Source organism: Pterocles gutturalis, unplaced genomic scaffold (assembly GCF_000699245.1).
Source record: "Pterocles gutturalis isolate BGI_N339 unplaced genomic scaffold, ASM69924v1 scaffold3558, whole genome shotgun sequence".
In the NCBI taxonomy this organism is placed as follows: domain Eukaryota; kingdom Metazoa; phylum Chordata; class Aves; order Pterocliformes; family Pteroclidae; genus Pterocles; species Pterocles gutturalis.
The window spans coordinates 1-9,465 of NW_010120164.1; the positions used below are offsets into that span (position 1 = coordinate 1).

The following is a 9,465-nucleotide window of genomic DNA, read 5'->3' on the forward strand; positions in this document are numbered from 1 at the left end:
ATTATGTATATATATATATAGATATATTATATATATGGGATCATGCTATCAGCTTCCTATACACTAGATACATTTATAAGGGGGCCAGGAGTAACAGGGCTTTCATGAAGGCTTGAACATCAGTTAAGCAGTTCAGAAGAATCGCTGGGAAGACACATTGTTGTCACTAGTTCCCCCCATGGAAGGAGGGGTAGGAACAAATTGGAGAATAGTGAAAATGGTTAAAATAGCAATCCTGCTTCAGAGAGACGTAGAGATTCTGACAAAACAAAGCCAAAGCAAGCCTGTGCAAAATACCCACCAGGATACCATGTAGACCTGCTAAGCTTAGTGTACACATGGACTACATACTGTTCCATGGTACATTTTCTCCATTTGCTTTTATTGAGCACCTACTACTACTCTTTGTGGACACTGCTCACTGTTTAACAGTGCCAGAGAGAGCAGGACTCCAGCTGCTGGACCACAATTAGATCTGCTAAATGTACTGTAGGAGAATCAGCCTCTGAAATTCCATGCTCAGAGGAAAGAAAGAGACAGAGCTTCAGGGCTCCACCAATGAAGGTTCATATAGCTGAAGATCTGACACAAGAGCACTGGAGGAGACCCTCAAAGCACCCAGAGCACAGCTGTAATCCCACCACTGTGACAATCCTGTCACTCCCAGGGAAAGCTTAATTGCACTCAACGAATGTTTCTCGATAGAGGCCTTGCGATCACCATAACCAGTTGCAGAAGGGAGTTATTTGGCCAGTGCAAAGAGCACTATTTCTCCATGCGTCTGTCCCCCCTCAAAACAGGTTGTCTCCATGGTGTCCAGCTGTCCTGTGTAACAAACTGCAGAGAAAACAGGACAGCTCCCCAGTGCCTTCCTGTCAACAGGAGCACATGCTGTGGACAGGGAATGGGAGGAAGCCTTCTTATCACTCTGTGGGTGTTAGTACAGCCCCATGCCATGCCAGCTGCAGTTTCTTTACTCCATTGCCTATAAACACCAAACAGGGGCTGGTCCATTGGTTGCTAGGGTCAATGCAAACCTGCTGATATGAACAGAAACAGCCAGCCTGACCAGCACATTACTAGCAATATCTGGGACTACAGTACTTCCATGTTGCTTCCCAGCAGCAAGTGTTCTGTGTACAGAGGAATTTCAGCTCTTATGCCCCCTCATGCAAATACTGCTTGTGCATTTTGCAAAAGCCTTAGAGGGTTAAGATCCTCACAGAGACTCTCCACAGATACGTGCTCTGTAGTCCCCATTGTATAGTGGAATTAAACACAGATTCAAACCAGACAGCTTAGGTAACAGCATCCCTTTCAGCAAGGTGCTGAAACAAGCCCCGCCTGCATGAGAAAACAGGCATCTGCATCTTTGTGTTGCTGCTGCTGTTCTCACTCCAAGCTAGTTCCAGTATTGTCCCCTCTATGCTTCAGTCTGGACAGCTACTGCATGGCAGCTCCAGCCCCACCACATCTCTTGGCTTACACCCAGTGGCAGCTGTGTGTGCAGGTAAGTCACAGCTACAATAACCAGTGCAGTGTTGGAATGTCCCAAGTGTTACTCCCACATTAGCCTGTAAGTAGCGAGCATTTTTACCCTGCAGTTTGGACATGATATGGAAAGAATATGCACGTAACAGGAGCTTAACGCAGCCCTGTTCACACCATCAAAAAATGGCCAGAGCCCTGATACAGCAGTTCATCCTAAAAATCTGTCAAGAAGAAAGTCCCAGAAGCCATAGAAAAATATTGGTGGTTAGGTCATTTCCTGATCCCTGTGGGCAGAGCCCTGAGCAGTCTTTCACGAACAGTGCTGCAGCTGTTTTCTGTCGACTTTCAGAAGAGAGCAGATGCCGATTTGCTAGTTTGCAGGCTCTGCCCAAAGGTCTTAATTGAGAGAATAAAAGTGACACAGTGTATCTTTAAATAATTAGAAGGTGGGGAGATGAGGAATGCTGCAAGATGAGGGGGATGAGAACAGTTTCACAAATCAAAATATTCCCCAGTAAAAGGTCTGTCTGTTCCCTAGTGTTTTTTCTTCCCTTTCTTTAGTGCTTTGAACAGCAGAACAAATAAACATATGATAAATAAATTAAGGAAGAAACAGAAGTGAACAGGCCAGCTAAATAAATAATTTCAGCTTTTCTGGCTCCAGTAAGATAGGAAGGTCCTAATTCCTAAGGAGCTGGCAAGAGGCTCAAGATCCGTGTGGGCTGATGCCTTCTCAGCTGGACCACAGACTTTGTTTCCCCTTCCCTAACCAGATCAGAAAGGTCATCTCCTTCTGAAGCATCTGAGTAAAAGGGAAATGCTGGGATATGGGGGTGCTGGTTCAGACTAGCTGGTAAATAAAGCTCCTGAAAACAAGGCTGTGAAAAATAAGTAATACAAAATAAGAAGCAGCTCAGGCATGCCCTGAAGAAAGAATCAGTAGCTATGGACAACTCTCCAGTTTACACCATTCATTACACAGGTTCCAGTTTTATGCTTCTCAGCACCATAAGACATGAGAAATGCCAAAATACCCTATCAAGACACTAAATATTCCTGCTTCTGCTTTGATTGTTTTTCAAATGATGGAAGATGTCAGCTAAGCACTTGAAGTAGATGGGCACAACCATAATAGCTGGTATCAGAAAAAAATGAAAGAAAGAATACAGTACAAATGAAAAACTACTTTCACAGTTAATTTAGTTGATGTACTTATTTTGACACTGAAATCTTTGATTTCTGTTGACATACTACATGCCTACAAACAAAAACATTGCAGCAACTACTTATACCATTTTTAGCAGGGCCCCAGAATAGTATTAGCCACTGGAGTAGTTAGGTAGTTGACCACAGCTTAAAATCCACTTTAAAGATCAAAATTAGGCTATTCTGATATAAGTCTTGGAAATATTATGTTTGTGTATTTTCCAGTGCAAGAGAAAAATTTGCAGCTATGATTTCTGTCTTGGCTTTTCATAAGAAAGACTGGGGAAAAATAAATGAAAAGTGGCGCTTCTGCAAATGCTTCTTATCCTGTATTTCCAACTTTCCAATGCTCTTATATTTTTGAGTTCTTTGCCTGAGTAACAGTGTACCTCTTCCCCTTTCACAATTTAAGGACTTGCAGCCTGGATCATTCTAAAATAAAATTTCAAGATCAGTCATTGATTAGATGGAAAAATTGATAAAGCTGATACTGGCAACATTTTCATATACATAAGGCAAAATTCTCTTTGAGCCCTACGGAAGCCTTGGCTCAGCAGGGAGAACAGGATTAGGGTCTGCTCCTGTATTTTGTCCCTTTGCTTCAGCATGCTTCCACTAGAGTACACACCTGCATGCAGTATGGGTGCATGCCATGCTTCATACATCTCCACAGCTCTTTCCTGAAGTTGCTATTCCTCTCACGTTATCTGTAGATTTTCTATATGTAACAGCAGAGGGAGCCAGAACTTCAAAGTCAGACCATAATCATAAAGCAAAATTCATTGGTTAAGCTGAAGGGAGGGAAGAAGGAAGGAAGGGGGGCAGAGATGCCATCCAAATTACCTACAGAAACAGTGAGGAGAGCTTCTCTCCTGGATTGCTAGGACACAGAAGACATTACTTTGCTGCTACAACATTCCTTCATTCTTCTAAAACAGAAATATGCTGCAACAGCAGTAGTTTTCTCAATCAGTAACAGGTAAGAATTTTCTAAATTACCTATTTCAGAAGGATAAGAGCTCAAATATCTTTATTAAAGTTATTACTTTTCGTGGCAAAAATGTATTCAGCTTTCACTTAAGTGACTGACAGCTGATGCTGTCATTGATAATGCCCTTTCTACTCAAATCTTCCTCTGGTTTGGATAATGACTGATTTTTAATCAGAAAACATTAAGTACAGATTCACCTGAAATTTAACCTAAGATCTGAGGCAAGAGCTGAAACTTTTAAGGGAGAGTTACTGCATATTTGCTACCTTAATATAAAGAAACAAGTTTTACAAGAACATGAGAATAGGGTTTACAAAGAGTTCAGATATGATTTTTCATTAATTTACCTGTTAGGGTAAACAGGAGATAATGAAGAGCACTCAAGTAGTATTTAGATTCTAAAATCAATCCATTGATATTGACAGGGACATTAAATTTGAATTCAAGAGAAGCCATGCATTGAAAGGTTTTGTGCATATTGAATTCCTAAATGCAAATAATTCTTTTACTGTCCTTCATTTCCAGGAAAATGTTGTAGATTTCCTTATGGTTTTTGAACAATACAGGAACAAGGGCAGAAATATTAAGTGAACCTGATCCTAAGTCCACTATAATCAACGTGCTCTGAATCAATACAGAAGGCAAGGAAAAACACTAATAAATACCTTGTTCTCTTTGTATGCTTTTTAAGCTGTTGTACATCTGTGTCAGGAAACTTTTTTGAGACAACCTGAGTGACATTTGTTAGTTTAGAAAACTCTGTTTTTCAGCCAGACAAACCCTTTAGACCTTACCTGCTCTTCTTCCTTGCTTCCAACATAGACAGTAGAATGACAGATGTCTATAAAAGGTGTAAGTGGGGAATTTAACTTACACCAAGATTAAACCTGAAAGCTCCTTCTCTTTTTCCTTCTGTATCCTGTTAATTCGCTAGAGACTTTTGTGATGCTCACTTTTTAGAGAAAGTATCTCATGTTGCATCAATTAGCGAAGAAAACTCTTTCTTTCTGAGGGTGTTAGCTTTTGTTACTGATCTCTTTCCTGAAGTTAAGAGTTCTGAACAGGATTACTCTTTCTTCTTTAAAAATGAGCAAGCAAACAAGAACAATCCAACTTTTCCCCCCATTCCCTCTGCAAACTGCTTTAGGAGGCATGCTTCTTCTGTAAGCAAAGTATAGCTTCACTTTCTGGAGACAAAAACTGTTTTTTTTAGCCCATAAAGTTTCTTCTGTATTTTACTGGGTAATCAACAAACCTTCGATACAGTGAGAGGGTTAACACCATTTTTCCCACTACATTGGTGATTCAGTATATTAGCTAACATTTGATTCAAATGTCTAAACAGAATAGGTACACATTGCTTAGTACTGGCTCTTATTTTAGACCAAACTGAATGGCAGTCGTACACTTTGAGATAACACAGCATTTAGCATTTTCTGACCTTGAGAATCTGCCATCCAAGGATACCATAACAGGATACATAAGTATAAGGTCATCACAGCATTTGTTTTTCTGTTTTTCTAGAACGGCTTTTTACATTACTGTTGCTGGAACAAGATGTATGGAAAGCTTTGAACCTAGGTCATGTAGCCTCTGACTTTTCCCACAACATCAGGTTGGCAGGCCGTTTTAGGTACTGCAATGTGCACCACAGGTTCCCTTGAGACACTGGACAACTCACCTCTCACTTCCCTCTCTCAGTCCACTTGTCTGTGATTAAGAGGGTGACAGGTCCTTATATACTTCTGGGCAGTACCAGGAGAATGAATGCCCAGGAAGTGCTTGACAGTCACCTTGTGGGAGAGAACCTGGGAATGCAAGGTGTTAAAAAAGAGGGAGTTCATCACCCAACAAAATGCCTTGCATAGCCTTCAGAGATGCTCTGTCCCCACTGTTTGCCAACTGCGGAAAACATATAGCTGTGCTCTGCTCTTGGCACTCCTCTTGGAAATGTGCCTCTTAAAGCTATGGGATCTGGCTTCTGCTTTTCAGGTGGCTCCATTACTTTCTTTTTTTTTGTTTTGACATTATTCATTTTCCACACTGACGCCGCAGCATGTCCAGAAGTGTCTGGGACCCTTGAGAGGGCTTACTCTGTGGGGCACAGATGATTGTAATAACTCAGCAGACATTTTCCAAGCAACAAGAGAGAACCATGTGTTTGTTGTTGAGGATAGCTTAGCTAAAGACACTAGTCTGGGACTGTAGTAAACAGCTCGTGTTCATTTACAACAGTCTGTCCCATCCAGATGCCAAGACTGAGGTCTTTTGACTGGTACCACATAATATTGCAAGCTGCTGATCCCTTTGCTCTGTTTCATATGCAGTCTCTCCACTGGCCAGCAATCATTTAAAGCTAAGGGGGTAGTTGATGGGTTTTAGTTCTATACCTGTTTTCATGCAGAAACAGACTCTTCCCTGAACTAACCCTTCCCATACGTGACCGAAAATAAATCAGTCTGTTCATATGAGTTGAGTAACAACACGAAAATTGGTGAACAGAAACAGTCATACATATGTCCACAATTTGGAAAATTTCCTTTGCCCTCTTCAATGAGGCTTTAAACTGCTCAGGAAATGAGAGAACAAGAGGAAGAAAAGGTCACTGTATTTTACTCGTGTGACTGTCTTGACTCCCAGACAACAGATACAGGTAGGTGGCAGATAGATACTGATAAGTAAATCAACAGATCTAGCAAAGCAACAAAAGAATTAACTGTACTGAATTTTGATAATCAAGCAGAAGAATGATCCCAAAACACTTTTTTATTTAGTGTACACTACTGCTTTTGTTAGTTCCTCAGAGGCAGTATCTCCAGAAGCATACAATACAATTCATAAGGAGAAAGACCAGGCAAATAAAAGATTGTAGCATGGGGGACACTTTTTTGTACAGTATTATTTACCTTTATGTATGCAGTTGCTCAGCAGTAGTTGCTACTCAAACAAAGTTGTAATCTCACTATACCATCTTATTTATGTATTCATATCTTGACCACTTCTATTTCTGAAGTTCAGAAGTTTTTCACAACCCCACAAACTTGTCTGAGTGGCATTTTACTGCTGAGGAAAGCATCATGCAATGGGTAAACAGTGTCAGTCCCTGGGTATTTATTTACTTTTTACTTTACAAGCCTTTATACTACATGTAGCTGCCTCTGGCCTGAGGAGAACTCCCAGCAGGGTCAGATTTCTTTCTTCAATTCCTGAACATAGAGAATTTGGACTCCAGAGATAGGATTATAAAGCAGGGTCTGCTATGGCAGATCACAACAACCTCCCAGGAGCCATCTAGTAGGGTCCAGGCAGTCTTATGGCTGAGATTTCCAAAAGTGTACAGCTGTAATTACCTCTGTGGGTTCAGCTCCCTGAGACCCCATTGCAAATCCCAGATCAGGGCTTGTAGCAGTGGCTAAGAAGCAGACACATCTGCCTGTGCAGAAACAGTATCCAGGAGACAGCACATACTATTAAAGCCCTTGAATTCTCTTGGTTGAAAAAACACAAAATTATCCAGAGGTAAAATCAGTAAAAAGCTTCTCATAAGAAATTAAGACATGTTGTCAATATCACTCTTTAAAACCAAAATCAGGAGACTGGACTATATTTCTGATAAACCCTGTGATGGCCACATTGGTGACCCAGAGGGAGACATCAGTGCTTCATGGGCACTGGAGTTCATCCAGAACAGGGAAGCAGGGAATTGGGACTGCAGTTCCCATGACCTGTCATGGCTGTGTAGAAGCTGAAAAATATTGAAATTATTTTGAATAAGTTTAGACTTTTTCAAAGTTGTCCCATGTTATCCCTCCTGAGGATATGAGAGTGAATTTTTGCATTGTGATTGTCTCAAGCAAAAGTGAGTTCTGACTGCAGTTACAAATGCATTTCACAGATTAATTCATGCAAGATATTTTAGTGTTGGCTTTATGTGCCTAAGAGGGCTTACTTTTTGCATTGATGTTTAGGTCAACTGAAGGTAAATGCAGCCCCACAATGTGTCTTCTGCTCAGTTTGGGATCAGAACCTTGTAAAACCAGAATTGCACACAATTAAACATGGTCATCATTCATAGAGTTGCACAGACTTCTGTACCACAGTTTAGCAAAGGGTTCCATTTTATGATCTAATAAATTATATGAAAGAGAGCAGCAGAATATACACAATCCCTGGTGTTTGCTTCCCTGTCTCACTGCTCCTTCCACCCCCCTTTTGACTAATTTCTTGTAGCATAACTAAGCAAACTTCTTTCCTTTCCTTTGCAGATATATCCAGATCTTCCACAGCCAAACAGAACAGACAAAACCTTTTTTAGGTTGGCTCCAGAAGACTCAGATTCTCTTTGACTATCACCTTTTTGGATAAATATTTGGGGGTTCAGGATGAATAAGACAAGGGCTGTTAATGATGGTTTTCCTTTCCTGCACAGTAAGAACTGGAGCTCAAATCGAAGCTTCCCCCTGCACATTTCTAATCAGTGCAGGAACATCACTGACCTTACTGTCTTTCTAGCCACCTCTTACAGCTTGGAGACAGTTCTAGGCATTGTGGGAAACATCTGTCTTATTGCTGTCATCGCCAGGCAGAAGGAAAAGGCCAACGTCACCAACATCCTAATTTCCAATTTAATAATTTCAGACTTGTTTATGTGTCTTGTCTGTCTGCCTTTCACAATTGTTTACACCATGATGGACTACTGGATATTTGGGGAAGTCATGTGCAAAATGACCTCTTTCACTCAGTGCACATCTGTAACAGTGTCAATTCTTTCCCTTGTCCTTATTGCTCTGGAAAGACACCAGCTCATCATAAACCCAACTGGCTGGAGGCCAAGTATCTCCCAAGCCTACCTAGGAATTGGAGTAATTTGGACTTTAGCATGTCTCATGTCCCTGCCCTTTTTGACCACATCTATCTTGTCTAATGATTTATATGAGCAGCTCTCACACATCATGAATTTTTCCACTGACAAGGTCATATGCATTGACTCATGGCCTTCTGAGCAGCACAGACTTATCTACACTACTACTTTACTGCTCTTGCAATATTGCATCCCACTGTTCTTCATTATACTTTGCTACCTGCGTATCTACTTACGTCTACAGAAGAGGAAGGACATGTTTGAGAAGAGTGAATACAGCAACCGAGCAGTTCAGCTGAGAAGGATAAATATTTTGTTAGCATCCATGGTTGCTGCTTTTGCAGTTTGCTGGCTACCACTGCATGTTTTCAACACCATTGTGGACTGGAATTACAAAATAATTTCGCCTTGCCACCACAATCTGATCTTCTCATTGTGCCACCTGGTAGCTATGGCTTCCACCTGTGTCAACCCCGTTATCTATGGTTTCCTAAACAGCAACTTCAAAAAAGAAGTGAAGTCACTGATTCTGAGCTGCCAGCATAATTCAGTAACTGCATCAACAGAAGAATACGATCATTTGCCTTTATCCACCATGCAGACTGAAATCTCTAAGGGCTCACTGATGTTGAACTGCAGACATAATTCTATCTAGCTAGTAGAAAATGTTTCAGAGGGTGCACTGACACCACACGCTAGTTATTACCTGGAGGTATAAAAAGCAACTGGTGGTGCCATAGCTGGGATGTGAAAAGGAACCCATTACTGCCTGATTTTTGGAAGAACAGGCAAAGGAAAATTGTAAATGTGTACATAAGCTCCTATGGTACACAATCTGTTCATGTCATTGAGACAGTACAGACATTGAGGAGACTGGGCTGATCTATATGCAGCTGCTCTAACAGATCAGAAACTA

The 9,465-nt window shown here is 41.1% G+C and overlaps 1 protein-coding gene across 1 annotated transcript; it reads left to right on the forward strand.

Annotated features, from left to right (window-relative positions):
- Positions 1-8,070: 8,070 nt before the first annotated feature.
- LOC104460410 (neuropeptide Y receptor type 4-like) lies at positions 8,071-9,204 on the forward strand. Its single transcript, XM_010076776.1, has one exon. The coding sequence runs from the start codon at positions 8,071-8,073 to the stop codon at positions 9,202-9,204; it is 1,134 nt and encodes a 377-aa protein (XP_010075078.1).
- Positions 9,205-9,465: the final 261 nt, after the last annotated feature.